Here is a 23,473-nt window from a genome sequence, read left to right as displayed (position 1 = left end):
ATGAGCTATCTACAGGATGCCTCAGACTTAAAATGCAAAGTGTTTCATGGTGCTCTAATGTAAAAAACATTGGGAATACCAGATTTTTGTCTAGTAGTTTTACTGTGATAAATAATGGGCCACTGTTGAGTTTATTTGTTCATTCATTTATTATTTCACAATACTTTAAGTCTATAAAGGAGAGAATATGCCTGTTCTTACACAATTCTTCAGTGACAGAATTCCAACTCGGAGGGGGGTTCCGGAAGATGGCGGCGTAGGAGGACGCGGGGCTCACAGCGCGTCCGGCCGATCACTTAGATTCCACCTACACCTGCCTAAAGAACCCAGAAAACCGCCAGAGGATTAGCAGAAGGGAGTCTCCGGAGTCAAGCGCAGACTAGAGGCCCACGGAAGAGGGTAGGAAGGGCGGCGAGGCGGTGCGCGCTCCACGGACTGGCGGGAGGGAGCCGGGGCGGAGGGGCGGCTCGCCGGCCAAGCAGAGCCCCCGAGTCTGGCCGGCAAAAGCGGAGGGGCCGGACGGACTGTGTTCCGACAGCAAGCGCGACGTAGCGTCTGGGAGGTCATAAGTTAACAGCTCTGCTCGGAAAGCGGGAAGGCTGGAGGACAAAGGGAGGGAGAGCTGCTGAGCCCCCGGACGGCAGAGCTCAGCTTGGCGGGGAACAAAGGCGCCAGCGCCATCTCCCCCGCCCATCCCCCAGCCAAAATCCCAAAGGGAACCAGTTCCTGCCAGGGAACTTGCTCGCTCCGCGCAAACACCCAACTCTGTGCTTCTGCGGAGCCAAACCTCTGGCAGCGGATCTGACTCCCTCCCGCTGCCACAGGGCCCCTCCTGAAGTGGATCACCTAAGGAGAAGCGAGCTAAGCCTGCCCCTCCTGCCCCCGTGCACCTTGCCTACCCACCCCAGCTGATACGCCAGATCCCCAGCACCACAAGCCTGGCAGTGTGCAAGTAGCCCAGACGGACCACGCCACCCCACAGTGAATCCTGCCCCTAGGAGAGGGGAAGAGAAGGCACACACCAGTCTGACTGTGGCCCCAGCGGTGGGCTGGGGGCAGACAGCAGGACTGACTGCGGCCCCGCCCACCAACTCCAGTTCTACACCACAGCACAGGGGAAGTGCCCTGCAGGTCCTCACCACTCCAGGGACTATCTAAAATGACCAAACAGAAGAATTCCCCTCAGAAGAATCTCCAGGAAATAACAACAGCTAATGAACTGATCAAAAAGGATTTAAATAATATAACAGAAAGTGAATTTAGAATAATAGTCATAAAATTAATCACTGGGCTTGAAAACAGTATACAGGACAGCAGAGAATCTCTTACCACAAAGATCGAGGGACTAAGGAACAGTCACGAGGAGTTGAAAAACGCTTTAAACGAAATGCAAAACAAAATGGAAACCATGATGGCTCGGCTTGAAGAGGCAGAGGAGAGAATAGGTGAACTAGAAGATAAAGTTATGGAGAAAGAGGAAGCTGAAAGAAAGAGAGATAAAAAAATCCAGGAGTATGAGGGGAAAATTAGAGAATTAAGTGATACACTAAAAAAAAATAATATACGCATAATTGGTATCCCAGAGGAGGAAGAGAGAGGGAAAGGTGCTGAAGGGGTACTTGAACAAATTATAGCTGAGAACTTCCCTGAACTGGGGAAGGAAAAAGGCATTGAAATCCAAGAGGCACAGAGAACTCCCTTCAGACATAACTTGAATCGATCTTCTGCACGACATATCATAGTGAAACTGGCAAAATACAAGGATAAAGAGAAAATTCTGAAAGCAGCAAGGGATAAACGTGCCCTCACATATAAAGGGAGACCTATAAGACTCGGGTCTGATCTCTCCTTTGAAACTTGGCAGGCCAGAAAGGCTTGGCACGATATCTACAGTGTGCTAAACAGAAAAAATATGCAGCCGAGAATCCTTTATCCAGCAAGTCTGTCATTTAGAATAGAAGGAGAGATAAAGGTCTTCCCAAACAAACAAAAACTGAAGGAATTTGTCACCACGAAACCAGCCCTACAAGAGATCCTAAGGGGGATCCTGTGAGACAAAGTACCAGAGACATCACTACAAGCATAAAACGTACAGACATCACAATGACTCTAAACCCATATCTTTCTATAACACTGAATGTAAATGGATTAAATGCGCCAACTAAAAGACATAGGGTATCAGAATGGATAAAAAAACAAGACCCATCTATTTGCTGTCTACAAGAGACTCATTTTAGATCTGAGGACACCTTTAGATTGAGAGTGAGGGGATGGAGAACTATTTATCATGCTCCTGGAAGCCAAAAGAAAGCTGGAGTAGCCATACTTATATCAGACAAACTAGACTTTAAATTAAAGGCTGTAACAAGAGATGAAGAAGGGCATTATATAATAATCACAGGGTCTATCCACCAGGAAGAGCTAACTATTATAAATGTCTATGCGCCAAATACCCGAGCCCCCAGATATATAAAACAATTACTCATAAACATAAGCAACCTTATTGATAAGAATGTGGTCATTGCAGGGGACTTTAACACCCCACTTACAGAAATGGATAGATCATCTAGACACACAGTCAATAAAGAAACAAGAGCCCTGAATGATACATTGGATCAGATGGACTTGACAGATATATTTAGAACTCTGCATCCCAAAGCAACAGAATATACTTTCTTCTCGAGTGCACATGGAACATTCTCCAAGATAGATCATATACTGGGTCACAAAACAGCCCTTCATAAGTTTACAAGAATTGAAATTATACCATGCATACTTTCAGACCACAATGCTATGAAGCTTGAATTCAACCACAGGAAAAAGTCTGGAAAACCTCCAAAAGCATGGAGGTTAAAGAACACCCTACTAACGAATGAGTGGGTCAACCAGGCAATTAGAGAAGAAATTTAAAAATATATGGAAACAAACGAAAATGAAAATACAACAATCCAAACGCTTTGGGATGCAGCGAAGGCAGTCCTGAGAAGAAAATACATTGCAATCCAGACCTATCTCAAGAAACAAGAAAAATCCCAAATACAAAATCTAACAGCACACCTAAAGGAAATAGAAGCAGAACAGCAAAGGCAGCCTAAACCCAGCAGAAGAAGAGAAATAATAAAGATCAGAGCAGAAATAAACAATATAGAATCTAAAAAAACTGTAGAGCAGATCAACGAAACCAAGAGTTGGTTTTTTGAAAAAATAAACAAAATTGACAAACCTCTAGCCAGGCTTCTCAAAAAGAAAAGGGAGATGACCCAAATAGATAAAATCATGAATGAAAATGGAATGATTACAACCAATCCCTCAGAGATACAAACAATTATCAGGGAATACTATGAAAAATTATATGCCAGCAAATTGGACAACCTGGAAGAAATGGACAAATTCCTAAACACCCACACTCTTCCAAAACTCAATCAGGAGGAAATAGAAAGCTTGAACAGACCCATAACCAGCGAAGAAATTGAATCGGTTATCAAAAATCTCCCAACAAATAAGAGTCCAGGACCAGATGGCTTCCCAGGGGAGTTCTACCAGACATTTAAAGCAGAGATAATACCTATCCTTCTCAAGCTATTCCAAGAAATAGAAAGGGAAGGAAAACTTCCAGACTCATTCTATGAAGCCAGTATTACTTTGATTCCTAAACCAGACAGAGACCCAGTAAAAAAAGAGAACTACAGGCCAATATCCCTGATGAATATGGATGCAAAAATTCTTAATAAGATACTAGCAAATCGAATTCAACAGCATATAAAAAGAATTATTCACCATGATCAAGTGGGATTCATTCCTGGGATGCAGGGCTGGTTCAACATTCGCAAATCAATCAACGTGATACATCACATTAACAAAAAAAAAAAGAGAAGAACCATATGATCCTGTCAATCGATGCAGAAAAGGCCTTTGACAAAATCCAGCACCCTTTCTTAATAAAAACCCTTGAGAAAGTCGGGATAGAAGGAACATACTTAAAGATCATAAAGGCCATTTATGAAAAGCCCACAGCTAACATCATCCTCAACGGGGAAAAACTGAGAGCTTTTTCCCTGAGATCAGGAACACGACAGGGATGCCCACTGTCACCGCTGTTGTTTAATATAGTGCTGGAAGTTCTAGCATCAGCAATCAGACAACAAAAGGAAATCAAAGGCATCAAAATTGGCAAAGATGAAGTCAAGCTTTCGCTTTTTGCAGATGACATGATATTATACATGGAAAATCCGATAGACTCCACCAAAAGTCTGCTAGAACTGATACATGAATTCAGCAAAGTTGCAGGATACAAAATCAATGTGCAGAAATCAGTTGCATTCTTATACACTAACAATGAAGCAACAGAAAGACAAATAAAGAAACTGATCCCATTCACAATTGCACCAAGAAGCATAAAATATCTAGGAATAAATCTAACCAAAGATGTAAAAGATCTGTATGCTGAAAACTATAGAAAGCTTATGCAGGTAATTGAAGAAGATATAAAGAAATGGAAAGACATTCCCTGCTCATGGATTGGAAGAATAAATATTGTCAAAATGTCAATACTACCCAAAGCTATCTACACATTCAATGCAATCCCAATCAAAATTGCACCAGCATTCTTCTCGAAACTAGAACAAGCAATCCTAAAATTCATATGGAACCACAAAAGGCCCCGAATAGCCAAAGTAATTTTGAAGAAGAAGACCAAAGCAGGAGGCATCACAATCCCAGACTTTAGCCTCTACTACAAAGCTGTCATCATCAAGACAGCATGGTATTGGCATAAAAACAGACACATAGACCAATGGAATAGAATAGAAACCCCAGAACTAGACCCACAAACGTATGGCCAACTCATCTTTGACAAAGCAGGAAAGAACATCCAATGGAAAAAAGACAGTCTCTTTAACAAATGGTGCTGGGAGAACTGGACAGCAACATGCAGAAGGTTGAAACTAGACCACTTTCTCACACCATTCACAAAAATAAACTCAAAATGGATAAAGGACCTGAATGTGAGACAGGAAACTATCAAAACCTTAGAGGGGAAAGCAGGAAAAGACCTCTCTGACCTCAGCCGTAGCAATCTCTTACTCAGCACATCCCCAAAGGCAAGGGAATTAAAAGCAAAAGTGAATTACTGGGACCTTATGAAGATAAAAAGCTTCTGCACAGCAAAGGAAACAACCAACAAAACTAAAAGGCAACCAACGGAATGGGAAAAGATATTTGCAAATGACACATCGGACAAAGGGCTAGTATCCAAAATCTATAAAGAGCTCATCAAACTCCACACCCGAAAAACAAATAACCCAGTGAAGAAATGGGCAGAAAACATGAATAGACACTTCTCTAAAGAACACATCCGGATGGCCAACAGGCACATGAAAAGATGTTCAACGTCGCTCCTTATCAGGGAAATACAAATCAAAACCACACTCAGATACCACCTCACGCCAGTCAGAGTGGCCAAAATGAAGAAATCAGGAGACTATAGATGCTGGAGAGGATGTGGAGAAACAGGAACCCTCTTGCACTGTTGGTGGGAATGCAAATTGGTGCAGCCGCTCTGGAAAGCAGTGTGGAGGTTCCTCAGAAAATTAAAAATAGACCTACCCTATGACCCAGCAATAGCACTGCTAGGAATTTACCCAAGGGATACAGGAGTATTGATGCATAAGGGCACCTGTACCCCAATGTTTATAGCGGCACTCTCAACAATAGCCAAATTATGGAAAGAGCCTAAATGTCCATCAACTGATGAATGGATAAAGAAATTGTGGTTTATATACACAATGGAATACTACGTGGCAATGAGAAAAAATGAAATATGGCCTTTTGTAGCAACATGGATGGAACTGGAGAGTGTGATGCTAAGTGAAATAAGCCATACAGAGAAAGACAGATACCATATGGTTTCACTCTTATGTGGATCCTGAGAAACTTAACAGAAACCCATGGGGGAGGGGAGGAAAAAAAAAAAAAAAAAAAAAAAAAAAAGAGGTTAGAGTGGGAGAGAGCCAAAGCATAAGAGACTGTTAAAAACAGAACAAACTGAGGGTTGATGGGGGGTGGGAGGGAGGGCAGGGTGGGTGATGGGTATTGAGGAGGGCACCTTTTGGGATGAGCACTGGGTGTTGTATGGAAACCAATTTGACAGTAAATTTCGTATATTAAAAAATAAAAAAATTAAAAAAAAAAAAGAATTCCAACTCAAATCAGTTGAAGCAAAAAAAGAGGTTTTATTTGCTCACATAACTTCTCAGTCTGGGGTGAAGGTGTTGATATTGTAGGATTGAGTGGCTCAAAAAAAGAAGACTCTATCTCTTCATGACTCAGCAATTCTTTCCTCTGTGTTGGCTTCTTTCTCTCAGGCAGGCTCCTCATAAGTGACCATAAAGATATTTCCCAGCAGCAGTGGGTTTTTATTATCCTCACAGCTAGACTCTCAACAAAATGAGAATACCTTTTTCCCCCACAAAAAATCCAGCAAAGGTCCTGGGGAGAAATCTAATTGGCTTTGCTCGGGTCACGTGACTATTCCTGATCCAATCACCTTGGTCCAGGAGAACAAAGCACGTTTATTGGTCAGGCCTGAGATGTGTGTCTGTCCCAGGGGCTAAGGGTAAAGTCAGCCCCACCTAACCACCTGGACCAAAGATGAGAACAGTGTGGTGCTCCCATTGTATTTCACATTCCCAATTATGTCTACTCATAGGACATAACTTAGGTTTAATTAAGTTCATTTAAGTTGATATACTTTAAGTCAAGTTCAAAGGAAGTAAAGTCCTCTTTGATTTCTTGGTCTGCTCATGCTGAGCTATAGGAGTTTTTCCATCAACACTTGTGACCTGAGATATCTTCTCAGTGGAAGAAGGGTAGTTATCCCAGGCAAGAATGTTACTCCTAGAATACAGTATTTGTTGAGATTTGGTGATATCCAAAATAGGAGGGAAGAAGGATCTCTCAGCAGGGTGCCAGAAAGTGTGTGCCATTGTCCAGAATCCATGATCTGTGAACCTAAATGCAGTTAGGACATAGCTTCCCACAGGAAATGAATTTAGGTACTGTGGGTTTACCATATCCAGGAAGGAGAAACCTCTTATATAAACTGTCTCATTTCTTACAGAATAAATTTGAGACATTGCCGCCTCCCAGCAGTTATAAATTTGCAATAAGGACAACTCAAGCCCCAGCTCTTCTCTGAGATGTCTTTCTTTCTCATCCAGTGGGGCCCAGTGGATTTCCATTTCTCCTTCGAGCTCTGGGTTCTCAGCACTCACCTGATGCCCTGATGGCAGGTTCCATCTACCAACACTGCTCCCAAGTATGTAGGCGGTAGGTGGTCACTTTTTCAGCCCCATGTGTTAGTGGCTGCCACCACCGCCCTTAGTAAGGACCAATTCATGTCCAAGACACTTGCCCCTAAAGAAAACTGGCACTCCTTCTCATCTTTATTTCAGCTGGAAGAGCTCCCTTGATGTTGTTTTTTTAAAAATTCTTTTTTACATTTATTTATTTTTGAGAAACAGAGTGAGACAAAGCATGAGCAGGGGAGGGGCAGAGAGAGAAAGAGACACAGAATCCAAAGCAGGCTCCAGGCTCTGAGCAAGCGTTCAACACAGAGCCCGATGCGGGACTTGAACCCATGAACTGTGAGATCATAACCTGAGCCGAAGCAGGACGCTCAACCGACTGAGCCACCCAGGCGCCCCTGGAAGAGCTCTCCTTTAAGATTACCAGACTGAGGCTGCTTTGATGCTTCTTAATGCTGTGTCTGTAGGGGCCCAGTGAAAACCAATACCTCTGCCCCCTGTTCCTCATGATCCCATCATTCTTGACTCTCCTCTCCTTTGGAATTCTGTTCTCAGACATGTTGCTTTGGGCACTAGAAATACCTGCTTGCCTCCCTTCTGTATCACTTGAAACTCAGAAATGCTTTAATATTTTTGTTTTTGAATGTATAGTCCTACAAATTTGAGATTCATCACCCCCTTCTTACCAGTACCCGGACTTTTAAAGTATTCACATCTCTTCCACACCGCCCTTGTGTTTTTAGGAACTTAGTCCTGCCCTTAGCTCTAGGAATGGTCTGGTTTGGCTTAAGCCAAGCTGCATCATCTATTCTTCCAGTAAAAATTACTGAGTAATGACCGAAACTTCTCCAAGTTAGGATGAATCACAGGACTTTCACTCGCAAAGTCGGATAAAAGTGCTCTCACTCCCTCTACTGGTCATGACAAAGGGAGCATGTGGCTGGAGGCCATCCTACACAGATTGAAGTAACTGCCGGAACTTGTATGGAAAAATCATTGTTGTTCTCCACTTTGGAGGACTTTATTACTTATTCCAAAGAATAATTGGCCAAACGAATTGAGAAATTTCTCTTTGAGAATAGAGTTCCCAGTCACTCATTCATATGTGTGTGTGTGTGTATGTATGTTTGTGTGTGTGTATGTGTGTGTGTGTGTATGTGTGTATATATATGTATATATATATATATATATATATATACATATATATATATATATGGAGAGAGAGAGAGCTTACTGATGGAAAAGCTCTATTCCTCAGATTCTATTTTTTCAAAGCTAGCAGTTACTCAGAACCAAGAGTAAACAGATAGGGAATCAATTTGCGTAATAGTATTTCTCTTGTGTGTGTGTGTTTTTTTTTAAGGAAAATTTCTTGTGAATGGTTTCCTTGATGCTAAAACACTGGACCTGAAGGCAGCATCTCTTCTTGGAGCAAATATGACCACTTATATTCACGATAAGGAGGAAAAAAAGTGTCCATTTCTCTTTTTTAAATATTTATTTATTTTTGAGAGAGAGACAGAGTGTGAGCAGGGGAGGGGCAGAAAGAGAGGCAGACAGAGAATCCAAAGCAGGCTCCAGGCTCTGAGCTGTGAGTGCAGAGCCCGACTTGGGGCTCGAATGCACAAACCACAAGACCATGACCTGAGCTGAAGTTGGACACCCAACCAACTGAGCCACCCACATGCCCCAAAAATGTCCATATCATAATTGCACCTGGCAAACACTGGATTTTCTCTGACGTTGTTAAATAGCAGATTCTACTGATATCTCAAAATAGCTAATCCTTAAAAAAAAAGTGTTAGCACCTGAACATTCTTTCTTAAAGGCTAAAACCTCAAGTGCATTTTGTCAAATTGCCAAGGCAACCATGAGCACTGTCATATTGACACCTGCATGTGACATCATAGGGTGCAGACATTGTAAAGAAGATGTTTAAAAGGAGAACGAATACTTTGTTTAGTCTGGTACTCAACCAAACAGGGCAGGAGGCCCCATGGCTCCCTGCATGACCTCCCACATAGCATGGATGTGTTGAAGTTCCTATTTTATTAACCGTTACCACTTCCTTTTAATTCTCAGAAACCCCCTGATGATCCATTTCCTCAAAGGAGACAGATGTGATCAAGTTTAACAAGAATCATTCTCTAAGAAGTCGTTTCCCACATTGGTCTAAAGACCCTTAAATTGGTCCTATTTTTTTTTTTAATTTTAATGTTTATTTATTTTTTGAGAGACAGAGACAGAGCATGAGCAGGGGAGGGGCAGAGAGAGAGAGGGAGACACAGAATCTGAAGCAGGCTCCAGGCTCTGAACTGTCAGCACAGAGCCAGACATGGGGCTCAAACTCACAGACCGTGAGATCATGACCTGAGGCGAAGTTGGACACTTAACCGACTGAGCCACCCAGGGGCCCATAAATTGGTCCTATTTTTAAAAATACCTCTGATAAAGGAATTTTCCTCAGTAACTTAAACTCCGGGTTGTTGTTGTTGTTATCGTTGCTGTTTTTTCAAATAATTACACAATTATTTTAAGACCATGGTAAGAAAGACATAGTACAGATCTTATCAATATCTCCTTTGAGGAAGAACTCATTCTGAAGTTTACTTGAAACAGGACATGAGAAAGTCAGATTTCTTTAATAGCTAAAAGCTTTTTCACAAATTTACTTATGATAGTTTGCAGAGGAACAAATAACTAAATGGAGATTGCCTTTGGGGCTTGGATTTCCTAATCCAAACTGGAAAATATCTAAGATCCTTCACAGCAACTTCCTTGAGAAATAAAACAGCCATCTTGTCTTTTTGAGAGAACTGTGAAGTTGAGGAAGATGTTTCATTAAAAACAAAAAAAGCTTTATTGAGATATAATTGATATAAAAAATGGACGTATTTAATACATACAATTTTATGAGTTTGTAGCAATGCATACATAGGCAAATAAGAATTTTCAAATGTCTAGTGGAGATCTGTTTTTTCACTTTAGGTAAACAAAGGGAGGGAGAAGCAGGCTCCAGGCTCTGAGCTGTGAGCACAGAGACCATCTTGGGGCTTGAACCCACAAACCGCAAGAACAAAGTGACAAAAACAATTTTAAGGAGCTTTGCCATCTTTTAAGACGATTCAATCACCTCAATGCAAAAACTAAGATGAAATGAATGTTAAGGGCCCAGATTAAGAGAAAACTTAGTGAACAGAAATCCCTCCTTTCAATTTCTTTTGATTAACACAAAGTGCCTATTGTATGGAAGTAAACAAGAGATATGATGTGAATTTAATTGCACATAGTACCTAGTATATAACCCAGGAAGCAGAAGTTTATCTCTAAACGTGACAGCAAGACATTAAAACCAAAAGCCGTTTTATTTATCAGTGATGTTGGTACTCAAAGTAGTCCAGTTAAAACCGACATCCTCTTGAAAAAGAGAAATATACTGAAGAGAGATGCAGGGAACTTGGGAGGGGCCTCAGGACTGCTGACAGCAAGGATAATGCAGCGGTCAAAGGAAAGTGAGTCCCAGAGGGAAACCAGGGAGGTGTGAAAGGGCCCAGTTATGAGGGCCACAGGAGAGAAGACATGGGCAGGGTCGTCCCCGGGGTGAAAATGGGAGAAAACCAGGGGTGAAATAAATGTGTGCATGTGTAAGACGCATCTGCAGAGGCACTAACAGCAGGACCTAGATCTAGATCCAAGTACCCGATTTAAAAAAAAAAAAAAAAAAGACTAGAAATCTAAAACCTAAGACTGCAAGCCTAGCCATGTAACATCTAGAAGGTTCTTTCTAGATCTATTTACTTTCTCTCTATGCCCACTGAGAAGAGCGGTAATAACAGAGTACTCTTTGCTCTCCTGGTTTAAACTTTACAGGGGATCTGCGGGGACCGTGGGGTCAGCTGAGATTACAGTGGGAAGAGTTTGTGGAAGCAGGGTTGACAGTAGGTCTTGTCATCCTGCTCCCTGAAGACGCCTTTTGACAACTGTGTCAGGCAGAAAGCACAGACAAAGTGCTCAGGATGGAACTTGTGGCCCATGGCACTGATGCAGCGGCCGGTGATGGGCTGCCCGCACCCACGGCACAGTGTTCCTCGGCGCTGGTGGTAATGCAGCTCACAGTAGGGACGTCCGTCCAGTTCAAAGAAGGATCCAGCAGAAAAACTGCTGAAGCAGTCCTGGGGTGGGGGTGGGGGGGCGAAGAGAAAGAAAAGGGATGCAGGTGTCAAGAAACAGAACATCAGCAAAGTGAAACCGCAGCCTTAAAATTCCTGCCAGTTATCTGGTGGATGGAGGCGAGGATATTACCCGCTTGCAAAGCACGCGAGCAAACACGCCCACGGGGGGCGCTGTGTTTTGTGCCTCCTTTAGCTTCACATCAAACTCTCACCCCAGCTGTGAACCCTCTTACCAGCTGGCGTCCTGGCCTCTCAGAGAGGAGGACTCCCGACTTTCCCTAAATCGGACAGGTGAGTGAGTATACAGACCCCACAAACAAAGCATTCCGGGTGCCAGACGGTGTCCATGGCTGAAAGGTAGTTTTCCAACACTGGGCGGTTGCAGCCACCACACTTGGGTGAGAACATGGCTAAGAAATCCTTCCGGCAGTACGGCTTCTTGTCCTTCTCGTGAAAGCCTGGAGGGGCAAAATCAAGGTGCAGGGTGATACCTTCCGCCAAGTGGGAGGCTGAGAAGAAGCCAATGATTTCGGCTTTCCTGAACCCAGTGTCCTCATATTCAAAGCGGGGCCAATAATAGATACTGACCTCAATGGCTCATTATAAGAATACAGGAGATAATGGGGGACGAGTGCGTTAGTGCTGTGCCTGGCTTATCCCTAGTAGTTAGTATTAGAGTCTATTCCTCCTCTGTGCCTTTACTACCCAGGACTTGGCATGGCCCATCTCACCTTATGATTCAGCAATCAGCTCAGATACCACCTTATCATAGAGGCCTCTCATCAGCCCATATCCATCACTTCATTTTTTTTAATTTTTAAAATTTTTATGTTAAATGTTTATTCATTTTTTGAGAAAGAGACAGAGCATGAGTGGGGGAGGGGCAGAGAGACAGGGAGACCTAGAATCTGAAGCAGGTTCCAGGCTCTGAGCTGTCAGCACAGAGCCCAATGTGGGGCTCGAACCCACCAACTGGGAGATCATGACCTGAGCTGAAGGCAGAAGCTTAACTGACTGAGCCACCCAGGCACCCTCACTTCATCTTTTTTAAAAATCATCTTTCTAGTATTTAGCACGATCTGCAACTATCTTTGTGGTCTGTCCTCCATTGTTGGAGCATTAGCTCTGAAATGAGATATCCCTGGTCTTGTCCCATTAAGTCCCTCTAGTACCTAAAACAGCCCCTGAAGAAAAGTGCCTAATATTTAAAAAGAAGGTAATACGAAATAATAACTTCCAAGTGGATGTAAGGTTCTAGATGTAATAATTCCAACCATATAAAGACTTAAGCAAAAATGAGTGGGTTCCTCTTTAAACCAGGAATGAGAAAACTGTGGTAAAAATGGCTCAAATATCAAAAGCAAGTTAAACATCAATAAATTTAGCTCCATTAAAAATAACATATCAATGACTTGTGCATGACCAAAAGTACCATAAGCAAAGCCAACACAGGATAAACTGAAGAAAATATCTGCCAAATATATCTCAAAAGAATAGGGGGAGGGTGGACAAAAGCAAATAAGTTAAACAACATTGTGAGGAAGCAGCCAGTCAAATCAAGAACATTTAATAAGACATAGGTTCCAGTTTCTTAAGAAACCAATGGTATTTAAAAAAGGGAAGAGAAGATCATTACAGGATTTTTATTCTGAGAGATAAAACCATCAAGTGCAATGCATACACTTTCCTTGGACCCAACTGATTCAAATAAACAAAGTAAATGACGTGTTTTAGAAATCTAACATAAAAGATCTGTACGCTGAAAACTATAGAAACCTTATGAAAGAAATTGAATAAGGCACAAAGAAATGGAAAAACATACCATGCTCATGGATTGGAAGAACAAATATTGATAAAATGTCTATACTACCCAAGGCAATCTACACGTTCAATGCAATCCCTATCAAAATAACACCAGCATTCTTCACAGAGCTAGAACAAACTATTCTAAAATGTGTAGGTAACCAAAAAGACCCCAAATAGCCAAAGTAATGTTGAAAAAGAAAACCAAAGCTAGAGGCATCACAATTCTGGACTTTAAGCTGTATTACAAAGCTGTAATCTTCAAGACAGTAAGATACTGGTACTTTTAAAAAAGACTCATAGATTAATGGAACAGAAATGGACCCACAAATGTATGGCCAACTCATCTTTGACAAAGTAGGAAAGGGTATCCAACAGAAAAAAGACAGTCTCTTCAGCCAATGGTGCTGGGAAATCTGGAACAGCAACATGCAGAAGAATGAAACTGGACCACTTTCTTACCCCATACACAAAAATAAACTCAAAATGGATGAAAGACCTAAATGTGAGAAAGGAAACCATCAAAATCCTAGGGGAGAAAATGGGCAGCAACCTCTTAGACCACAGTCACAGCAACTTCTTATAAGACAAGTAAATAGAGGCAAGAGAAAGAAAAGCAAAAATGAACTGTTGGGATTTCAAGATAAAATCTTCTGCACAGCAAAGGAAACAATCAACAAAACTGAAAGGCAGCGGATGGAATGAGAGAAGATATTTGGAAATAACATGTTGGATAAAGGGTTAATATCCAGAATCTATAAAGAACTTACCAAACTCAACACCTGAAAAACACATAATCCAGTGAAGAAATGGGCAGAAGACATGAATAGATACTTTTCCAAAGAAGACATCAAATGGCTAACAAACACATGAAAAGATGCTCAACATTGCTCACCATCAGGGAAATACAAATCAAAACCATAAGGGACTATTACCTCACACCTGTCAGAATGGCTAAAATTAAAAACACAAGAACAACAGATGTTGGCACGGATGTGGAGAAAGGGGAACCCTCTTGCAGTATTGGTGGAAATGCAAACTGGTACAGCCACTCTGGAAAATAGTGTGGAGATTCCTCAAAATATTAAAAACAGAACTATCCTACGACCCAGCACTACTGGATATTTATCCAAAGGACAAAAAATGCTGATTCAAGAGGGCACATGCACCCCCATGTTTATAGCAGCGCTATCAACAACAGCTGGGTTATGGAAAGAGCCCAAATGCCCATCAACTGAGGAATGGATAAAGATGTGTTATATATATGTATATGTGTGTGTGTGTGTGTGTGTGTGTGTATATATATATATATATATATATATATATATATCCACAATGGAATACTACTCAGCGATCAAAAAGAATGAAATCATGCCATCTGCAACAACATGGACAGAACTGGAGCATATTATGCTAAATGAAATCCGTCAGTCAGAGAAAGACAAATATATAATTTCTCTCATATGTGGAATTTAAGGAACAAAACAGATGATCATAGGGGAAGGGAAGGAAAAATAAGACAAAAACAGAGGGAGAGGCCAACCATAAGAAACTCTTAAGTACAGAGAACAAACTGAGGGTTGCTGGAGGGGAGGTGGATGGCGGGGGAGGGGACTGGGCTGAATGGGTGATGGGCATTAAGGAGGGCACTTGTTAGGATGAGCACTGGGTGTTATATATAAGTGATGATTAATCACTAGGCTCTATTCCTGAAGCCAATTCTACACTGTATATTAACTAACTTGCATTTAAATAAATTAATTTAAAAAAAGAAACCTGAGAAATTTAGATATGGGTTTTAAATGATAATGAGGAATTAATAACTTCATCAAGTGTGAAAGTAGTTATGTTAAAAAAAAAAAAAGTCCTTCTGTCCTTCTCAGATGCATGCTGAAGTATTTAATGGTGAGGTGACAAGATTTCTACAATTTGCTTTTAAATATTCCAGCAAGAAAATGGGGTAGATAGGCGGGTGGAGGGTAGAGGATTTTAGTTCAGTGAAACACGGACACTTGGTGAAGCCAGGCAGCAAGCAATTTCCATAACAAAAAAATTTAATCAATTTGTTGAAATGTAAGAGTTTTCTCTTTAATACTGGACATTTTCACTGTTGGGCTCATGCTAGAAAACCCTGGGCTTGAGTCTTATACATCCTACGTCTGGATAAAGAAGGATGAGAAACCCAAAGTGATTAATTTTTTTAAACCCCTTAAAATAAGTCCTCCTCACAAAGAGACAAATAGCACAAGAAGAAATACTTTTAGTAGTAATATATTCAACATTAGTAAGCCATGAAATTCAGAAGAAAAAAGTAAAGTTCTAATTTTTTCTAATTAGTAGTTTAGTTTCTAATTTTAGCTAAGTAGTAAAAACAGTGTTAAGTAAGTCTACCCAATACTGGAAAATACATGGAGTGAGTCACATATTTATATATTCCTGGTGAGAAAGTTAAATGTTAGTATTCTTTTGGGTAAATATTTGGTAATGCGTATCAAGAATTTAAAAAAAAGATATAGATATCTTTCTCCTGGGAATTAATCCATACAAATATTCAAAAGAAGAAAATGTTATGTTTAAAGAAATTCATAGCAGCCTTACTAATACACAAGAGGTAATCTACTATTATGAACATAGTTGTTTACAATATTTGGTACTACAAATAAAGCTTCAATAAACATCTTTAAGCACATAATCTTTTATAATTTGTTTACATAAAGCCTGAATGGAATAATTGATATTATTAAAATTTATTATTATAAAAGTATGAAACCTTTTATACTTTTGTGAGGAAACGCTTAAGTGAAAAAGAAGGAATTTTAGGTACACAACTTATGTATGCATAAATATTAACAAATGAAGAAAAATATTAGTTTTTATGCTGCATGAGGTTAACAAGGTAATCGGTTATAAGTGAAGATTTCTGCACTGTCTTTTTATGTCTTTACATTAAAAAAAGAAAAATATAACAAACTAATTCATCGTCAAGCACCTATTTAAGTAATATGTTCCCTCTGCTTGGAAAATCACCTCCCCAAGATTCCCAGAGGGTTTGGGCCTTCACTTAACTGAGGGGGGGACCTGCTTAAAAGAGCAGCTGACCCAAGTACCCTATCTCAAACAGCACCCTATCACTCTCTGTCCTAACGTGTAAAGTTATAAGTGACGTATAAGTAGAGTTAGTTAGTTAATTAGTTGGCTAGTTTGATTATTGTCTGTCTCTCTCGCTAGAGCACCTGCGCCGTGAGGGCAGGAACCGTGTTTTTTGTCACTGTATCCCTAGGACCTAGAACAGTGCCTGACACACACAGGGCAGTGGCTTAATAAATGTTTATTGAATGAGCAGACGTGTGAACGATATTACACTATTGACACCATCAGCTCCAGAATATGTGTCATTTAGAGCCTCTCCAGGACTAACTAGATTATGTATAAATAGGTGGACTTTTCTGAAAGGAGCTCTCCTTACCATTTATCAGGAGAGTCTGCCTAAAACGAAGGTGACTGTTGGCAACCCTGTTTATGCAGCACCTGCTTTGTCCTGGTTCCAACCGAAGGCTCTGCCTACGGTACTAATTGAAATTAAAGTCTTCACAGCAACCCTCCCATCTTACAAGTGAGAAAAGGGAAGCTCAGAGAAATTACATACAACGAACGAGCCAGTAGAGGACCTAAGGTGCAAATCTAGGCCTAACTTCAAAGCCTAACTTCAGTGTCACACCCCTAGCTGCACCCTAGTCTTGACCTCTGTGTGGGGACGGATAGTATCAGCTGAGCCCAAATATCATAACCCAATAGCTTTGTAAATATGAGGGTTCTACCTGTACTTCCGCCAAAAGAACAGGTGAGCAAAGTACGCAAGGGCATTGAAAAGTGGCCCACCCATGAAACACGGTTGCTAGGAACCCATTTTGATTACTAGCAGCCAGATCCAAAAAGGCAGTAGGAGGAGCCAGGGGTTGGGACCCAAATCATGCAACTTCAGTCTTCCTGTTATCTCTGGTCACTTTTTGATATCCCTTGCTTTGTTCAGCTATGCTATCTTTGAAGTACGGACAATTGAATGGACTTCTGAGGCCTACAGATCTAAAAATCTAAACTAATAATTTTATAAGCTTTTCTATGTTCTTCTAAGGCCCTGAGACAGAGAGGAGCTTACTCCCCCCCACCCCCCACTTTGTCAAAGAATGTCTAGGTCTGATCAAGGACAATAGCATGCAGGAAGGCCTACCATTTAAGGAAAACAAACCAGCACCCGCAATCCTTGCTTTTGTGTGGCATGGTATTTGTCAAACTTCAGCATGCATCCAACACCTGGAGAGCTTGTCAATATGCAGATTTGCTTGGCCCTACCCCCCCCCCCGCCAAAGTTTCTGGTTCAGCAGATCTGGGGTGGGGGCCCAAGAATTTGCAGTGATGCTCCATAAAGCAAGTGACATAAAACTGAACTTGCCTGTAAATGGGTGTTACTTGAGAAAATCGTTAAGACATGCCAACTAACCTAGGAATGACCCTCATCTAGGCATTTGCAGGGTAGCTGGTCTCTAGAATGACACAGCAGGGAAGGAACTGCCTCTGGTGAGTCTCAGGAGAGGAATCAAAAGCAATCAGCCAAAGTTGCTGTGATGCCCCCGCATTTAGTGATCCAATAAACTGAGAAAGTTTCAGCAGTCACTTTCCTGGAGGCTCTCTCTGGGGCCAATTACCTCTGGAGGACAGATGAGAAACACTAACAATTAAAAGTGTCACAGAGAGAGAGAGAGGTGTCTATACTCTGGTGAGGCTCTTAACCACAGGGGAAATTAGGGAGCACCTGCATGGCCTGGATAATGAACAATTTAAAAAGAAAGACACAGGCACTGAGGACCTGGTCCCCACGGGAGGATGCTAAGGCCTGATAGCTTAGAAAGTTGAGCCTTAAAGAGGAACTTTCTGAACTGAAACAAAAATGCAGATGAATTTAATTTCCCGGAAGGCTCGGTGGTTAAGCTGTCATTATAGAAACTCTGTATGACTATGTGACTCAAGGTGAGGCGGATGCCACCTAATTAACGGACCAACCATATGGCAGGAGACCCATTTGCAGAAAGCAAAAGATAAAAACAAAAATATAAGCTAGGAGGAGCATCTGATTAATAAATGGCCTTCTTTTGTCAGGTGTATCAATAAATGTTTTAAGTGTGGTCTGGTGAGTATGTAAGGTCATAAATGGCCCAATCCACCTCGTCTGTTAAGAGGGGGCGGGAGTCAAGAACAGTGATAATTAGCTACCCTCATGGTGCTTTCTGGTCATCCTATGGATAGGATAATTTTCTCTTGGATCTAACTTCTGTCTCTTCTTGAAATATGCCTGTGTTCTATTGTTCTGCTCTCAGGCAACCTCCATATCATAATCTTAAGGTTTTTTTTTTAATGTTTATATGTATTTTTGAGACAGAGGGAGATAGAGCATGAGCAGGGGAGGGGCAGAGAGAGAGAGAGAGAGGGAGACACAGAATCCAAAGCAGGCTCCAAGCTCCGAGCTGTCACCACGGAGCCCAATGTGGGGTTCAAATCCACAAACTGTGGGATCATGACCTGAGCCAAAGTCAGATGCTCAACCGACTGAGCCACCCAGGCGTCCCATCCATATCATAATCATCCATGGGCAGCACTCACTTGCTAACTGTTCTACTCAACTAACTCTAACACCTCTATGGCTACCAGTACAATACAAATTTACCACGACACACTTTCATATGATTCAGATTAAATCTCAATAAAAAAAAAAAAATCCTGCATAACTAAAGTGCAATCTGGAAACGAAATACCTAATGATTTGTGAAGAGCATTGAACAAGCTTCAGTGAACAAGCAAATTACTACAAAGCACTTTGCTAGTGCATTATGTCAGTGCTACTGTATCTGGGTCTATTGTCAAATAAAGTGAACCTTGTGAGTGCCAAGAAAGTGAAGATATCCAACAGCAGAAGAAGAATCGAGTCTACGTCAAGCGGCAGTTGTGATGATGTAGAAAAAGCATGGAACCTGCAGAAATGGGACCTGAGTTTCAATTCCATCTCTCTGACTCTAGCTGTATAACTTTAAGAAAATTACTTTCCCTCCCGGGGCTCAGTGTTTCCATTTATAATTAGATTACGTGTAGGATAAAAATATTCTTACAAGACTGCAGTGGGGGTTAAATGATTCACAGTTAGGAATATACATAATAACATGCCTGACATTTACGTGAGTCTCTATGTCAGTGAAGGGCAGGATACATGGGACTATTTTCATTCTCTCTTGAAATACCACCAACATGATAAAGAATGATTTACATTAGAAACACCCATAAGGAATAAGAGAAAAGGAGAGGAGATGCCACAGAGGAGATATCAATACAATTTTGCAAAACTTTAAGTAGGTATAAGAGTGGCAACTAGCTTGGCAGGAAACAAGAAAAGGAAGCCTGCGGTTCTGCAAAGGGGAGGTACCAAGGCAATGCAAGCTGGGGTTCCACAGCATCAGAGGGGCTCAGAAAGCGAATGTACAAGATAGTTTTCAAGTCTGGAAACAAGATTGGCTGGAAGTCTGAAGAGCTGTTAGATCAGATCCCCCACCCTGCCACAAAATGCAGTGATTAATTCTGGAAATATCAAACCAGAGTGTGTCAAGCCCTAAAAGACCTAAAATAATAATATTCAGGGGTTTCCCAGCAAAATGCCTACAGCATGCTACCTGAGTATCACACAGCTGAGTCCACCAGTCAACAAGTTCTGCTTGTACCACAGAGCTCCCAATTAACCTTTTAGTGTCTCATTCTTAAACAGGAAATGGACAACCAAAGATCAGCAGCATTTGACAAAGACTGGTGTAACAAGATGTAAGGCACAAGCGATGTAATAGATGTCAAATTTCTTTTTCTTTTTAACAGACAGAGCACAAGTGGGGGAGGGGCAGAGAGAGAGAGACAAACACACAGACAGACAGAATCTGAAGCAGGCTCCAGGCTCTGAGCCTTCAGTACAGAGCCCGACCCTGGCTCGAACCCACAAACTGTGAGATTACGACCTGAGCCAAAGTCGGATGCTTAACTGACTGAGCCACCCAGGCGCCCCAGTAATAGATGTCAGATTTCAAAGTGACATTTAGGACATCCCTCAAAGTAGAGAGCCATGGGCTGTTTACACAATTCTTGAACTCCTCACTCACACTAAGGATCTAAAACAGGTCAAGAGAAAGGAAAACTGAGAGAGGGACTTCTTTGGAAAAAAACTGCTATGGGTGCTTCATCGCCACCACCACCAAGAGGGATGAGGTATGCTTCCAGGTAACCTCAAGTCAAGAGAGAGACTTCAATAGGGCCACTCAGAGAGCTGGATATGTGTCCCCAGCCATCAATGGGATACAGTTGACAGTATTTAACTCACCCCTGGGAAATGTCCACAAGTGAATCTGGCTGAATACAGAGACACAGCTGATAACTAACTGCAAACCCACTGACTGTAAGAAAAACATGCCCGTCCCCCATGGTCTGTATACGAAAGTGTGAGTGACAGAGACACGTGCAACCACTGTGATCACTTCTAAGAGATCACCAGGAGGGAACAATGAAAACCCTACAAAAATAATCTGTGCGGAATGAGTCCTTCAAGAAATGTACCAAGCAGAAAACAGCTAGCTAAGATAAGCGAAGGGTAATCAAGAGTTTGAAATTGAACCTGTACTGAATCCACAAGAGCATCCAAGGGAAAAAAAGAAAAAAGAAAAAAAAAGAAAGTTAGTTAAACATATGCCAGATCCAGAGAGCATGATGCAAATTTATGGCAGTACTAGGAAAGTTAGTACTTTCCTCCAGGCTTATCTTCCTCCTCCACTGTTTAAACCATGGAGGGGTCAGATATCAGCAACAGGGGTGAGGGGGTGGATGCTAAAGGTAGGAAAGGACAGAGGAAGGGCTAGAACCCCCTTCCCTGGTCTCCCACAGCTTAAAGAGCCAACCAGGGACAGTAGTGGTCACTTAAAGTTGGATGCTTTAGCTATTACACAGATGGAATTACCCGAGGACTTAGTCGTATGTTTTACGGGTTTTTTTTTTTCTAATTTTTTAAAAGTTTGTTTATTTTTGAGAGAGAGAGAGAGAGAGCATGCAAGTGGGAAAGGAGCAGAGAGGGGGACAGAGGATCCCAAAGCAGGCTCTGTGCTAACAGCAGAGAGTCCGACATGGGGCTCAAACCTAAGAACCATGAAATTATGACCTGAGCCAAAGTCCCACACTTGACTGACTGAGCCACCCAGGCACCCCAGGTGTTTTGTGTTTTAAACTGATTTTCTATTTATAACTGTTTATTAAGGGAATGCCTGGGTGGCTTAGTAGGTTAAGCCTCCAATTCTTGCTTTGGGCTCACAGTTCAGGAGTTTGAGCCCCACATTGGGCTCCACTCTAACAGTGCAGAGCCTGCTTAGGATTCTCTCCCTCCCCTGTTTATGCACACATGTGCTCTCTAAATAAATAAATAAATAAATAAATAAATAAATAAATGTGATTTTTCTGATGTTTACCTATTTTTGAAAGAGAGAGAGAATGGCTGGGGAAGGGGCAGAGAGAGAGGGAGACAGAGGATCCAAAGCAAGCTTTGCGCTGACAACAGAGAGCCCGATGTGGGGCTCAAACTCACGAACTGTGAGACCATGACCTGAGCCGAAGTTGGATGCTTAACCGACTGAGCCACCAAGGTGCCCCAATAAATAAACTTAAAAAAAAAATAACTGTTCATTAAGAGTCACTGGAAATGACATGAGACTGCCCAAATTTTTATTTAGGAGACAGTTGAATTGTTTTCCTACTGAGTTAATCCTAAAAAGACAGGAAAAAAAAAAACACAAACAAAAGAAAGAAGCCTTCTGATTCCATGTGTGAGTCATACTAGTTCAAAACAAACATAAAAAGAAGAAGTCAGGGGAAAAAAATCAAGATAATTCAGAAGAAAGGAGAAAAAGAAAACTTGCAAAGAGAGAAAAACATCACACAGTGAGTATCAGGAATAAGAACAGAAGCTTAATAAAGACATCTCAACCATGGAAGCTGGAAGACAGGGAAGCCGTGTGTTGAGAATTCGAGGGGGAAATCCTTTCACCTAGAATTCTATGTCCAGGCAACTCAAGGTAGACCACAGAATAACAGTATTTTCAGATATTCAAGGTCTCAAGACTTTTACTTCTTACTCCTCTTTTCCTAGGAGCTGTTCCACCAACGTAAAGGCAGTAAAAGACCGGGGATCCAGGAAACAGAGGATCCAACAAAAAAGGTAGTAAAGGAGTAAAAGAAATTCCCAGGATAATGACCCAGAATAAGTGCTTCACAGCAGGCCTGAGGAGGAAGCATTTCAGGCTGCGGTGGGAGGGCAGACGTCCCCAAAGCAAAATGAGTGGAACTGACTGACTACCAGATGTGGCTGACCATTTTGAGAATGATTCCACAACTCTGGCAGATAAATTAGAGCTAGGTACAATGAAAATTGAGCCAGTGAAAAAGAAATCTAAATATTAACTTCAGGGAGAAAATTAATTTATATGAAAAGGATACCATGATAGTAAAACTAATTTTTACTGTGTCTCCAAGTGCTGGGCACTGTTCTAAACACAAAACTGCCATTGCACCTCAAAGTCCTCATAATTACCCTGTGAGGTAATTAGTACTGGGCCCATGATGAAGAAAACGAGATACAGAGTGTTAAATGACTTGAATGATATCATATAGCTAATAAATACCGCAGCCCAGATTCGAACTTGGGCAGTCTGACACTAAAATCTGTGCTCTGCTCCATGGCACCTGGGTGGCTCAGTGGGTTAAGCAGCTGACTTCAGCTCAGGGCATGATCTCAGTTTGTGAGTTCGAGCCCCACAACGAGCTCCACACCGACAGCTCAGAGCCTGGAGCCTTTTTCGGATTCTGTGTCTCCTCTCTCCGCCCCTCCTCTGTGCCCGCGAGCGCTCTCTCTCTCTCTCTCTCTCAAAAATAAACATTATAATATAAAAACAACAGTTTTAAAATCTGTGCTCCACTCTAACCACAGTTTGCTACAAGGCTTAACAATGAACAATATTTCCATGGTTGTCAATGTGTGCACACTGAATACTGGTCTGACCTGTAATTATGACCTGATTTTACATTGAGAGAATGGGGGGGGGGGGAGAGTGTGTTGAGGGTAAGTGGGAT

At 41.7% G+C, this 23,473-nt stretch overlaps 1 protein-coding gene across 2 annotated transcripts in view; it reads right to left on the bottom strand.

Annotated features, from left to right (window-relative positions):
- Positions 1-11,036: 11,036 nt before the first annotated feature.
- LPXN (leupaxin) overlaps positions 11,037-23,473 on the bottom strand; it is a 40,111-nt gene continuing 27,674 nt past the window's right edge. For both annotated transcript variants that reach the window (XM_049646281.1, XM_049646271.1), the window contains exons 8-9: positions 11,786-11,934; positions 11,037-11,476 (exon numbers count right to left, since the gene is read on the bottom strand). In XM_049646281.1, coding sequence (XP_049502238.1) covers positions 11,207-11,476; positions 11,786-11,934 — 419 coding nt within the window. In that variant the 3' untranslated portion in view covers positions 11,037-11,206. The remainder of the gene's footprint in view (positions 11,477-11,785; positions 11,935-23,473) is intronic.

Source organism: Panthera uncia, chromosome D1 (assembly GCF_023721935.1).
Source record: "Panthera uncia isolate 11264 chromosome D1, Puncia_PCG_1.0, whole genome shotgun sequence".
NCBI classification, from domain to species: Eukaryota; Metazoa; Chordata; class Mammalia; order Carnivora; family Felidae; genus Panthera; species Panthera uncia.
Note: the sequence above shows the minus strand (reverse complement) of the source record. Positions and strands in the feature narration are given on the sequence as shown.